The sequence below is a fragment of the Megascapheus bottae genome, chromosome 30 (genome assembly GCF_031878675.1).
Source record: "Megascapheus bottae isolate mThoBot1 chromosome 30, mThoBot2.hap1, whole genome shotgun sequence".
Lineage (NCBI taxonomy): Eukaryota > Metazoa > Chordata > Mammalia > Rodentia > Geomyidae > Megascapheus > Megascapheus bottae.
Window position 1 is genome coordinate 13,268,067 of NC_143538.1, and position 12,994 is coordinate 13,281,060.

General features: G+C 48.4%; 1 protein-coding gene across 2 annotated transcripts in view; it reads right to left on the bottom strand.

Annotated features, from left to right (window-relative positions):
- The window catches only part of Blm (BLM RecQ like helicase), a 40,509-nt gene extending 28,615 nt beyond the window's left edge, over nt 1-11,894 (bottom strand). The window contains exons 1-6 of one of the 2 annotated variants that reach the window (XM_090321606.1): nt 11,817-11,894; nt 8,438-8,512; nt 6,940-7,041; nt 5,432-6,138; nt 4,646-4,805; nt 3,278-3,384 (exon numbers count right to left, since the gene is read on the bottom strand). In XM_090321606.1, the coding sequence (XP_090177732.1) occupies nt 3,278-3,384; nt 4,646-4,805; nt 5,432-6,138; nt 6,940-7,037 (1,072 nt within the window). In that variant the 5' untranslated portion in view covers nt 7,038-7,041; nt 8,438-8,512; nt 11,817-11,894. Of the gene's footprint in view, nt 1-3,277; nt 3,385-4,645; nt 4,806-5,431; nt 6,139-6,939; nt 7,042-8,437; nt 8,513-11,816 lie in introns of those variants that run through there. The other variant, XM_090321605.1, reaches the window with a different exon arrangement.
- Between the last annotated feature and the right edge of the window lie 1,100 nt (nt 11,895-12,994).

Here is a 12,994-nt window from a genome sequence, read left to right on the forward strand (position 1 = left end):
GCAGGCCGACCCAGCCCCTCTTGCTGACTCTGATCTTGACCTCTTTGGAGTCCTACAACTGAGTCTTCTTTTTTTTTAAATCCAGTATTGGGGCTTGAACCCAGGGCCTGAGCTCTGTCCTTGGACATTCTTTTGCTCTAGGCTAGAGCTCTGCCACTTGAGCAACAGCACCATTTCCAGCTTTTTCTGAGTATGTGGTACCAAGGAACCAAACCCAGGGCTTCGTGCATGCTAGGTGAGCCCGGCACATCTAGGCTACTCTCCCAGTCCCCTGAGTCTTTTGATCTTAGTGCAGAAATTTCCCACTGGCGGATTCATAAGCAGGTGAAGAAGTGATATTAGCCTGGAAGGAGGCCTCTAAGGATACTCGGCCAGATCCTGGTCCAGGGTCCTCCTCTCAGTCACACGCAATGGTGAGGGAGGGAGTTCCAGAGCCAAGACTGTGAGGTTGGAGCCCCAACTCTGCTGCTATCTCAGCATGTGGCCAGGAGTAGATACTCAACTTTCCTGTGCCTTCGTTTCCTGACTTGTAAGGTAGAGAACCACCTTAGGCGCTGGCAGAAGGACTCGGTGACATTACTGTATGGCACTGGTGGCTCAATCTACAATCCTGGGCACTTAGAAAGCTGAGAGCTAGAGGCTCAAAATTTGAAGCCACCCCAGAAAAGTCTACCAGATTCCATCGTGTAGACTGGATGTGTGGCTAGAGTGGTGGAGAGTCAGCTGAGCAAACAAGCCTCTCAAACACCAGGCCTGGAGTTCAAACCCTAATGTAGGGAAAAAAATGGGTGGGGGGCCCAAACATGAGATATTTCAGAAACATCTCTAGCCATACATTCAGAGACCAAAATACAGAGGAATTATGAAAAGACAAAAACAACACAGAGAGCACTACGTGCCGTTAAGTTCAGCATCTGTTCTGTACAACTAATGTAAGCTAATACTGTTTTCAAAATAATTTTTTAAAAAAAGTACAGCAGCTGTCAAACAGAACAGCGGGTTTTACAGAAATATTCTCAAGTGAGCTCTTAAAAACGGACTGGATAAAAAGATGTATTCTACAAAAAAGTTAAAGATAAAATTGAAAAAAAAAAAATCTCTGAAGGAAGCAGAAAAGTGAGCCGGGTGTGGTGGTTAATGCCTATAATCCTAGCTATTCAGAAGGCTGAGATATGAGGATCAAGGTTCAAAGCCAGCCCAGGCACTAAAGTCCATGAGACTCTTATCTCCAATTAACCACAAGAAAACTTGAAGTGGCTCTGTGGCTCAAGGGGTAAGGTGGTAGCCTTGAGCTGAAGAGCGCAGGGACAGCGGCCAGGCCCGGAGTTCAAGCCCCATGAACAAAAAACAACAAAAAAGAGGGCTGAGTTGGTAGGATGAAGTTACCAATTTGGAGACTTTTTGTTATTGAGGGCTGGGGGCACAGACATGGCGGGACAGAGGATGAACAAATACAGCAGCAGTACTCACGAGATGCTGTATAGAAAACGAACTTTACAACTTGTGGTGGAGATGGGAGGGAAAAGCTGGGACAGCAGGGGAAGGGATGACACACTGCCTAAAAAGAGATGAACTCAGATCAGGTGCTGGTCAGGAGGGTGCAGTCCACGGGTAGTGGTTCAAAATCAGCCTCAGCAGGGAAGTCTGTGAGGCTCTTATCAGGTAGAACACTGAGTTCAAGCCCCATGATCAACACAATTGAAAAAAAGGAAATGTACTCATTATCTGACTTATAAAACTGTAACCTCTCTGTACCTCACCTTTACAACACTCAAAAATTTTATTTTAGGGGCTGGGAGTTTGGTCTAGTGGTAGTGCTTGCCTAGTATGCACAAAGACCAGGGTCTGATTCCTCGGTACCACTTACATAGAAAAAGCCACAAATACTGCTGTAGAACTCTAGCCTTGAGAAAGCCCAAGGACAGTGCCCATGCCCTGAGTACAGTCGCCAGGACTGGAAAAAAAAATGCATTATTTTGCTGATCCTAGGGCATGAACTCAGGGCCTAGACCCTGTCCCTGCCTCTCTGTGCTCAAGGCTAGCACTCTGCCACTTGAGCCACAGCACTGCTTGCAAGTACTCTACCACTAAGCCACATTCTCAACCCCACTAAAAAAAAAAAAAAAAAAAAAAAAGTTAAAAAAAAAACAATTTGGGGGGGAGTGAGGGGAGGAAAATGGGGACCAAAACATGAGAATCAATGTTTGTAAAGTAATGTACCTTCTATCTGGTGAAGATAATATAACCCTTCTATTAATAACAATAAAAATTATATGAAAAAAAATTTTTTTCAGTCATGGGGCTTGAACTCTGGGCCTGAGAGCTGTCCCTGAGCTCTTCAGCTCAAGGCTACCGCACTACCCCATTGAGTCACAGAGCCACTTCTGATTTTCTGGTTATTAATTGGAGATAAAGCCTCGTGGACTTTTTTTTTTTTTTTGTGCCAGTTCTGGGCTTGGGCTCAGGTCTTGAGCACTGTCCTTGGATTTTCTCAAGGCTAGAGCTCTACCACCTGAGCCTCAGCACCACTTCCGGCTTTTTTCTATGTATGTGTACCAAGGAATCGAACCCCAGTCTTCGTGCATGCTAGGCAAGCACTCTACCACTAGGCCAAACTCCTGGCCCCATTACTGGGTTATTTATATTTTACCTTTAACAGAAAACAAACAAAAAAATCAATCTGAAACAACTGAAACAGAGCTGGGATGTGGCTCGGTGTTGGAGCACTTGCCTGGCAGGCACAAGACCTGGGTGCAATTCTAGCACTGAAGGAAAAAAAGGCAAGGGAAAGAAACAAGAGAAAACAAACAAGCAAACTGTATTAAGCTTTAAACAGCCATCCACACTTGGGCCAGCATGTACATGGAGATCCAGGAGGATGAAAGACCCAGAAACCAGTATCTGGAAAGAAGTGTTGAAAGGCCTACAGCCACTAAGCCTGGAAAACTAGGAAGAAAACGAGGAGCTTGACATTTACATCTCAAGGACAGAATTTACAGACAGGCCAATTCTGGCTCCACATGAGATGTGATTTTTTAACAAGTTACATTTTCAAGGCAGAATAAGCTTGGTTGTGATCATGGGTTTCTAAGCTGTTTGCACAAATGCTGGCTGACCAATCAATGTACAGTGATGGTTTTATGTCAGAACAAAAGGCATAGAATGTTTACTATCTTACACTCCACAGCCATAGGATGAAAATACATAGGCTAGAAATAAATGGCTGAAACAATGTGGTATGGCTCATACCACAAGTATGTAGCACCTATGTCTATACCGTCACAGTCTGAACTGGTTTCTGCATCAGGCTCCTGCCCAGCAGTCTTTTCTGGTTTTGACGAGAGATCTTTTTCTTGGTCAGAGGTATCAAAATCCTTTAACACACTACAAAAAAAAAAAAAAAAAAGTTAAAATGAATCATGCTACAGGCTAGACCAAATAAATACGTTCTTCCCCCAACACTGGTCTAGGACTGGCCAGATGATATGCAACAGATGCATGTTCTCTTATCTCCTCTTCTTCTGGCCCAAGACCAAGTGCATCTTTCAGAGACACAGCTGGCACCACAGGGCATGGCTTAGGTGCCTCGTGGCCCTGCATGTCTAGTTTAGCAGGCGGCCTGCCTCGTGGGGAGAACCTGCTCTCCCAGGCTCTTTGAACACAGATGACACCTGTCCTTACAGGCCCAGGCGGGAAGTGACGACTCACATTCTCCAGAAAGTGGTTACTAGGTGCTCTTGGATTCTGAAGCACTTTATCTGGACTTCCCGTGTTATGTCAGGATGTATTTTATTTTTCTCTGAACTTCACAAGGCTATGAGTTCTCCATCTAAGGGGGCAGCATTTTGTACCTGTCATCCTCCCGTCATGCTCCCCATCCAGTTTGTTCACTTCTCACATTCCACTCCCTATCGCAATTGTCACCCGATGTTCTGACCACTTCTCTGACCACGGAGTGTTCTACTTCCTTTACCACACATGTACACTGAGCACACAGACCACTTCCCTTATCACAGATGTACCGAGTGTTCTGATGGGCTGCCCTGCCCCCTCTCCTCTCCTCCACCCACCCACGACACGACTTCTCAATAAATATGACAGACTGTACAAAAATATACTGAAAACAGGGTCAGGCTGGGACTGCTGCTGTTAGCTCAAATGGTAGACTGCTGACTTAGCAAGAAGGAGGCTCTGATATCAAATACCACCAGACAAACCAAAAATGAACACACACATAAAAAACAACCCATGGTTAGTCTCGGCCAATATTTTAAACAGTGCTTAAAAAGTAACAGATGGAGCCGGGTACCAGCAGTTCACATCTATAATCCTAGCTACTCAGGAGGCTGAGACCTCAGAATGGTTCGAAGCCAGCCTAGGCAGGAAAGTCTCTCCGATTATCCACCAAAAAAAGCCAGAAATGGAGCTGTGGCTCAAGTGGTAGAGCGCTAGCCTTGCACAAAAATGCTCAGGGAGTGACAAAGCCCCAAGTTCATGTTCCAGGTCAAGCACACGTGTGTGTGTGTCTGTGTGTGTGTGTGTGTGTGTCACACTACAATTACAGAGAAATGATACTACATAGGTAAGATACATTACTTTAGGTAACCTAGAAACAAACAAGAGGGTTTATGAGCTATTGTTTTACCTAAGGCATTTAGAAGAAGCAGTGGAAGAAATAGTCTCTTCTTCTGGAGATGGTGGAACAAAATCAACCTCGTAGTCATCATCTAGCTCGATACATGTGGCCTGCCCGGGGGGAGTTAGTTCAGTTGTCTGCATGGGCCGCTGCCTGTTCTTACTGCTGCCTGAAGGAAACGGTGGACAGCTTACGTCACTGCTGCACTAATGACACAGAGGGAGATGCAAACATGCAGGGAGAGCACTTGGTAAGTCACAGCTCCATGGACCCCGAGGGAGCCTGGGAAGCACGCACGGGAAGTGACCGACTTCCCAGCCTGTGAGCAGAGACCAGTGGAGGATGATGAGTGGAGGACGGTGGGTGGAGGATGTTGGGTAGAGGGCAGGGATGGAGGACAGTTAAGTGGAGGACAGTGAGTGGAGGATGGTAGGTGGAACATGGGGGGGATAGAGGTTGATGAGTGGAGAACAGTGAGTGGAGGACAGTGAGTGGAAGACAGTGGGTGGAAGACGGTGAGTGGAAGACGGTGAGTGGAGGACGGTGAGTGGGTGGAGGATGGGGGTGGCCTACTCAGGTGGTAAACCTAAGCCAATGGCTATGGTCATCTCAAGCAGAAATGTCCATAGGACTCTGTCTCATTAACCAACAAAAAGCAGGGCTGGAGCAATGGCTTAAGTCCTATAGGCCAGCTGAGCAAGCAAGCTCAGCAATCACAAGGCCCTGAACATCTGCGACCAGGGAAAGAAAAAAAATAAAGCCTCCCACATAATTAACATGAAGAAAGAGCTTCACCTCCTTTCTCCTCCTCCAAACGAGGTTCTGAAGACTGACTTTCCTGAGAGTCTTTATCTAAAGGCAGGTGGGCAGTGGAGTCATCCTCGTCGATGCAGATCACGTCGCTGCTGACGTGTTCCGAGCCACCCTTCAGCTCCTTAGTGAAATCCACTCGCAGGCTTTCAGAGGAGGAAGTCAAATCAACCTGCACTGCATTTGCTTTCTGAGGCGATGCTCTTAAGAAGTTTCTCTTGCCCTGTCTCGCTCTCTGAGCAGTGCTCACTTTGGCCACATGGCTTCGGGCTGGAGTCACAAATGCTTTTGAAGTGGAGGAAGTATCAAAGTCATCCATATCATCCCAGTTGCTGAGGGAACTGGAAGGATCCAGGGAGGAACTAAACTCTAACTTCTTGCAAGTAGCATCCTGGGGTCTCTTCACAGCAGATGTGTTCCGGCCAGCAGAAAGAGTGTCATGAGGAGTCTGTGACAAATCTGGTGACAGTGGTTCTGTGCCAGTCCCCTGGGGCTGCTGTCCTGCTGGAGCATTCTTAAAGAAGCCACTGAGCCCTGCCTGTGGCCTAGGGGCGTGGGGCAGAGGCTGGCTGAAGGAAAAGGCCTGGGACACATTCACATCTTTGTCGCTCAACACTGGGGTTTTTGTCACTGACACATTAGCCACAGATGCATCACTTTCTGATGATGTCTTCTTTTTAAAAGTAAAACCTCTGAAGAATGGGGAGACCGAATTAGATGAGTTCATTTCTTGTCACTGGGGACTGAACCCAGAGGTGAGGCATGCTACCAGCCCCTCACTGGGCTCATCTGAACAAAACCCACCCACTCTAGCTTCTAGCTACTCAGGAGGCTGAGATCTGAGGATCTCAGTTCATAGCCAGCTTGGGCAGGAGAGTCTATGAGATTCTTATCTCCAACTAAAAAGCTGGAAATGGAGCTGTGGTTCCAATGGTAAATGACAACCCTTAAGCAACAAAGTGCACATACACTGCCCAAGCCCTGAGGTTCAAGCCCCAGGACCAGCACGCACACAAAAAAGGTTTACTACTTCGAGTAAGTGCTATGTGCCAGAAATTATGCATAGGTTCTGAACAATTACTACCTGATATTGCTAAAATGTGTTCTGTCATTAATTTGCAAAGTGGAAAAAAAATCACTGTGTATTTGGTTATTTGAAATTTGATAGGGAAGGGGGGGAAACCAAGACGGGTGTGGGGTGTGGGGGGGGAGGAAATGGGTACCAAGACATGTGAAAGGGTATCAATGTATGTGAATTAATGCACCTTCTATCTGGCAAATATCATGTAACCCTTTTACTAATTACAATAAAAAAAATGCAAAAAAAAATCACTGAACCACTTAGCTTCTCTTTCTCATCTGTAGAATGAAAGAGTTGCTGAGGCCATCCTGAGTTACATAGCAAGATCCTATCTCAAAATAAACAAGAGAGCTCATTTATATGATGCAGTGAGTTCATGGCTATAAAATAGTGAAGCAACCAATATACTTACGCAGGTTTTGGTTTGGAAAGACTGAATTTATTATTCAGTTTTCTGGCTGAGTGGCGCTCCAGCTGTTCCTGTAGATTATTTAGAGGAACTGTAGCCATGACCCTAAAACACGAGAGGGAAATATCTGGCGTTAGTTATTCTGCACCACAATATTTATCAGGGACGTTGGAAGGCCTGATTAAAACAGGCATCCTTCCAACTGTGCCCAAAGTAAGGAGGTTTCGAGTTTTTTTTCCTTCCCTTTCTACCAACAGATTGTTTTTGACATTCACATGTGGTACTGTTTGAAACATATAATCTTTAATTGAAAGCTCACATGAATAACACAATAACCCGGCCTTTTTCCTTAGCATTTCTCCTGCTCACTTGTTCTAACCCCAATCTCACACCCTTCAGCATTTAAAAATCAAAAAGAAATGTCTATCTTATCTCTAATTAACCACCAGAAAAACCAGAAGTGGTGCATGGCTCAAGGTGGCTGAGCACTAGCCTTGAACTGAAAAAAGCTCAGGGACATCGCCCAGGCCCAGAATTCAAAGCTCAAATAGTTGGCAGAAATAAAACCCAGACAGTGAAACATTCTGTGTTCTCCAAGGAAAGGTCTGACATTATAAAAGATAACAGCTCTCCAATAATTAATTGAGGCAGTAACAAAATTCCAATTAAAACACCATCACAAGAAGGATGGGAATGTGGCCTAGTTGTAGAGTGCTTGTCTAGCGTGTAGGAAGCCCTGGGTTTTGATTCCTCAGTACCACATACACAGAAAAGGCCAGAAGTAGTGTTGTGGCTCAAGAGCTAAAACACTAGCCTTGAGCACAGAGGCTCAGAGACAAGGACCAGGCCCTGAGTTCAAGCTCCAAGACTGACAAAAAAACAGGACTATTTGGGGTGTGAACTCTGGGCCTTGTGCTTGCTAGGCAAGGGCTCTCCCACTATAATTAATTTGACAAAAGCATGAGACAAAAGGTGGCCACTGCGTTCACCCCAGAAACATAAGCACAGTCACTGTAATATTACACACTGAAGGAAACCTGAGCATGGGAAAAGGAAGCAGTAGTCACACGTTCCTCGGGTGTGAGCAGGGAGTAGAGTCCAGATCAGAGGGGCGTGCTGTGCCATATTCTATTCACTGTCACTCTGCACCACAGCCGGTGACTTCTGGTGGACTTCTAGTCCACAAAGCCTAAAATATCTTTTCTGTAACAGTCTATTCATCACTATTGTTAGATAACACATGGAATGCTAAGGTGCATCAAATCTCTGAGCAGGCAGATCCTCCGGTCATCATCTCATGGCACTGGGAACCCAGACGGTTAAGAGTACAAAAGTCGCTTCTGTTCTCAGGACACCCCTGGTGGTGGCATGGCAAAGTCCAAGCTAGGACCGCCTGGGGAGGGGTCCCCTCCAACCAGCAATCAAGAGAACTAGGTCTGTAGGGAAGAGCAAACCAAAACCAGAGCCACGTCCAAGCCCCAGATCCACAAGGAAACCTTACCTACTGCTGAAGCACGGAACATAGATAATGCTGCTGCCACAAGCCCAGGAAACTTTTCCGATCAATGTGCATCACCTACGTAAAAACACAAAAACACCTTCAAGCTATGAATCTGTACACAAGTGGTGAGCCAAGGTCCAAGGCACTTGGCAGGACAAAACTCTCTAGGAAGGAACGCACCTTTGTGCATCGTCTTTCAGGAGCCCATGGAGGCGAGGCACTGCACAGCAAGGTTAGATACAGGTACACATATGCATAAGAGGCTCATGCCTGTCAACTTAGCTACTCAGAAGGCTGAGGTTTGAGGAGCGTGGTTCAGAGCCAGCGAGGGCAGAAAAACTTTTTTTTTTTTTGCCAGTCCTGGGGCTTGAACTCGGGGCTTGGGCAGTGTTTCTGAGCTTCTTTTGCTCAAGACTAGCATTCGGCCACTTGAGCCACAGCACCACTTCCAGCTTTTTCTGTTTATGTGGTACTGAGGCATCGAAACCAGGGCTTTACCCATGCTAAGCAAGCATGTTACCACTAAGCCACATTTCCAACCCTCAGCCTGTGAGATTCTTATCTCCAATTAACCACCAGAAAACTAGAAGGGGTGCTGTGGCTTTATGTGGCAGAATGCTAGCCTTGAGCAAAAGAGCTCAGGGCCAGGGCCAGGGCCTAACTTTAAAGCCCCACGACCAACACTAACACCAACAAAAAATTAATTTTTTGTTTCATGTAAACCTGTATATCTTTGCTGCTGTATTTTGGTTTGTTTTGATTTCAACTCCATGGACTTTGTTTTTTGCAAGTCCTGGGGCTTGAGCACTGTTCTTGAGCTTTCTCAAGGCTAGAGTTCTACCACTTGAGCCACAGCACCATGTCCAGCTTTTCTCTTTGTTATGTAGTACCTAGGTCTTTGTGCATGCTAGGCAAGCATTCTACCACTAAGCCAAACCCCCAGCCCCAACTCTCCATGGACTTCTTCCTCTACATATCTGATTTGGCCGTGTGACTTCTTACATAAGGCTCTTTTCTCACCCACTTACATTTACTTCTAGCTCTGCCCTTCCACCCTCCCTTACCTGTGGTCTTCATATCTAAATCACAACTCCTGCCTTGTAGTATTCTGTTTCTATTCCCTTCTCTACAGCTCTACAAGTATACTTTGTATCGCTCATGTCTTGCCCCAATCTTCCACTGGACTCTCCTCATGACCTCACTCTCATCTGGCCATCCATCAGCTCGCCAGGGCATGACTAGTGTTTTTGTTTCAAGTTAGTGGTTTTGAGTCTGGGTGGTTGTTGTTGCTTCAACTGTGTTTCTTCAATTCAATTAGCTTCTCTACCACAACACAATGCCAACTAGATCTTCTCTATTTACTGCGTACTTTCTCAATGACCTCTTCAGTCAAGCTGAACTTCCATCTTTTCCTTTCCTAAACAACCAAATACTCAGTTATTCCTTTCACCCTCTTTCCACTCCCACTCTGGGTGACCACAGTCTTCCTAGAATGAGAAGATTCATCTCTGCTTCTATATACATCCAAAGACACTCGTGGTCATGGTGACTGACCAGTGCTCTTTGGGGATGGCCACAAACACCAGGGTGTGGCTTATCACCTGCAATCTCTTGTGTAACCAAGCTTCCTCCCTGAGTGGGGAGGAGTTCCACAGTCTTGGGCACTGAAATTGCTTGACAACCGAACTCCATCCTTGCTCCAATCTAACCCTAGGGAAACACACCACAAGGTAACCATTACCCAGTCTAAAGAATCACCAACCCAACTTTAAAGGACACAGGACATTGAAGTGCGATAGGTCTAAGTCTTCCCAGAGGAATAGCAGGAAAACCAAAGGGCAGCTTTCAAAGAACAATGAACTGGATCGTGGAGGGCAAGTGGAACTTTCCAGACAGGGTTATTTGCACACAGGCTGAGAGAGTGTGTATGAGAGCTCAAAGAACTCCATGTCACTCTAAGCTTAAGAGTTTACCCTACAGGCAATGGAGATCCTTGGGGGGTAAGGGGCAGTAAATTGCCAAGATTATTTTGCAACTACCTTAGCCCTGTACTATCTTTTCGTCCTCTGAGATCAAATAAACATTAAAGGATAAAGAGCACCAGTCAACCAAATGAGAGGACTTAGGGCAAATTCCAGTATTTCCCAAAACCAAACCACTATACTATTCAGAAAACTGACAGAAAACTGAATGACACTCACCTACCTACCAACTTGAAACGTTACATTCTGTCCTGTGTCTTTTCTCTTTTGGTGGTACTGGGGTTTGAACTTAGGGCCTCACCCTTGTTTAGCTAGCATTCTACCTCTTGAGCCAGGCCTCCAGCCCAACTTTTTGCTAGTTATTTTAGAGATAAAATTGTGATGACATTTCTGCCTAGGCTGGGCTCTCTCTCACCTTCCTAAAGGGTTAAAGGTATGAGCCACTGATGCCGACTCTGCACCTTTTTTGTGCCAGTCCTGCTACTGTCTATTGTATGTATGCATGTATGTGTTATGGAGCTTGAACCGAGTCCCTCAGATCTCAGCCTCTAGAGCAGCTACAATTACAGGCATGAGCCAGACATTTTCTTTTTCTTTGGGGGGGGTTCCGGTCTTGGGACTTGAACTCAGGGTCTGTGCACTGTCCCTGGGCTTTCTCAAGGCTAGAGCTCTACCACTTGAGCCACAGCACCACTACCAGCTTCTTCTGCATATGTGGTACCAAGGAATCGAGCCAGGGCTCTCTATGCATGCTAGGCAAGCGCTCTAGGCCAGACTCCTGGCCTCAGGCTCTCCCTCGCCCTTTCCGCTCGAGGCAGGTGCTCCAACCCTTGAGTCACACCTCCACTCCTGGCCTCTTGGTGGTTAACTGGAGAGAAGAGTCTCTAGGACTTGTCGCAGCCTCCGAAGTAGCTAGGATTACAGGAATGAGCTACCAGCGCCTGCCTGTCATTGCCTCTTAGTAAACTCGGTTACTTCTGACAGAACGGAACCCCAGCAAAGTGCTCCAGACGTCTGCCTCTCTTCTCCACCTCTGTCCTCCGTGCAGGCGAGGGGCCTGGCGTGTGAGGTGCTGACCTCGGCAGCCCCGGCTCGCAGGCTCCGTTCCAGCACCCGAAGCCTCATCTCTACCGAGGCTCCTGCAGCGCGGGGCGACCTCGGTGTCGGCTGCCTAGGCAGCCCTGGGTTCCAGCCAGGGAGCCCCGGGCCGGGCTGGGCTCGCGCCGCGCCGCGCGCCGCCGACGGCCCGGGCCCTAACGGCGCAGGCCGGGCCCGGCGACGCCGCCGGGGGCGCGGCGTGCCTCCCTGGCCGCTCACGGAGGCCCTCCCGGGCCTCGGCCTGCGGGCCGGCCTCCGGAGGAGCCGGGGAGCCTGCGGCGGCGGGCGGCCGCACTCACCTGTCACCTCACGCCTCCCCGGAGGACCCAGCGCGGCGCCACCACAATCAAAACTCCCCGCGCCGCCAGCGCCTCTCCCGCGCCGCGCGCCAGCTCACCTCGCACGGCGCCAGTCGGAAGATCCTGATTGGCTGCGTCCTGGGAGCTCTGGCCAATACGGTGTCGCCTATCACTTATTCCCGCCTCCCAAGCGCGGCTGGAGCGGAGCCCGGACGCCGCCGGGCGGGGCACGTCACCTCTCCGTGGCCAATCAAAGGGCGGAAGAGGACGTCAGGCGACTGGTCCCACCCCCGGCTTCCGGCGGCGGCTGGGAAGGTCGTCGGGAGTGTTTTTCTCGCCTTTGGGGAGGACTGGAGCCGGGACGTGGCGGGACTGAGGACTGGTGGCGTCTTCCCTTCTCCCCAGCCTGTCTGCCGTCCAGCCCGCACGCACGCTGGGTGAATGCTGGTCGGCGCAGCTTTCGTGGGGAGCACTGGCGCTTGCTGAGGACGTATCAACACCGCCATGTCCGGCACCTTCGTCTGCACACACCCAAAGGCCGGGGAATCACCTAACGCCGTCTGCGTTACCAGGTTCCGGGCCTAGGCAGGAAATCAACGAGGGGATGGATAAAGAACCGGTGGATGCGTGCAGTGGAGTATTAGTCACCCCTGAGAAAAGGAGCCCCGCTTCCCGCTGCCACATGGACGGCCTGGAAGGCGTCGTGCTTCGTGGAATAAGTCAGACGCGGAAGGAAATCTAAAAATATTCCCATGCACAGACAAAAGAGGAGGGAGACGTAGGTCGCCTCGGAACCGCAGGTGCGGTGCGTCGGATGGGGACGTCTAGAAATGGCTTGTACAGCAGGAGCACCGTAAGAAGGAGAGTTCTCCGTATCTGTACACATGTAAGAGGCACAGGTTCCAGTTGCCACAAAAGAAAAGTGTAACTAGAATGCACACCCATGTGCTTCCCTTAGAGCCACCTTTCTACCGAATGTATCACCACGCATCCCATTACATACCATAACTGTCCCAAAGGAAATACGAATGGCTAAGCCCAGTGGTTCACATCTATCTTCCCAAGCTACTCGGGAGGCAGATCTAAAAGATGGAAGTTCAAAGCCAGCCTACACAAAAGGTGGCCGGACTTCACAAGTAAGCCAGGTGTGGTGGCACACGCCTGTCGTCCCAGCTCCA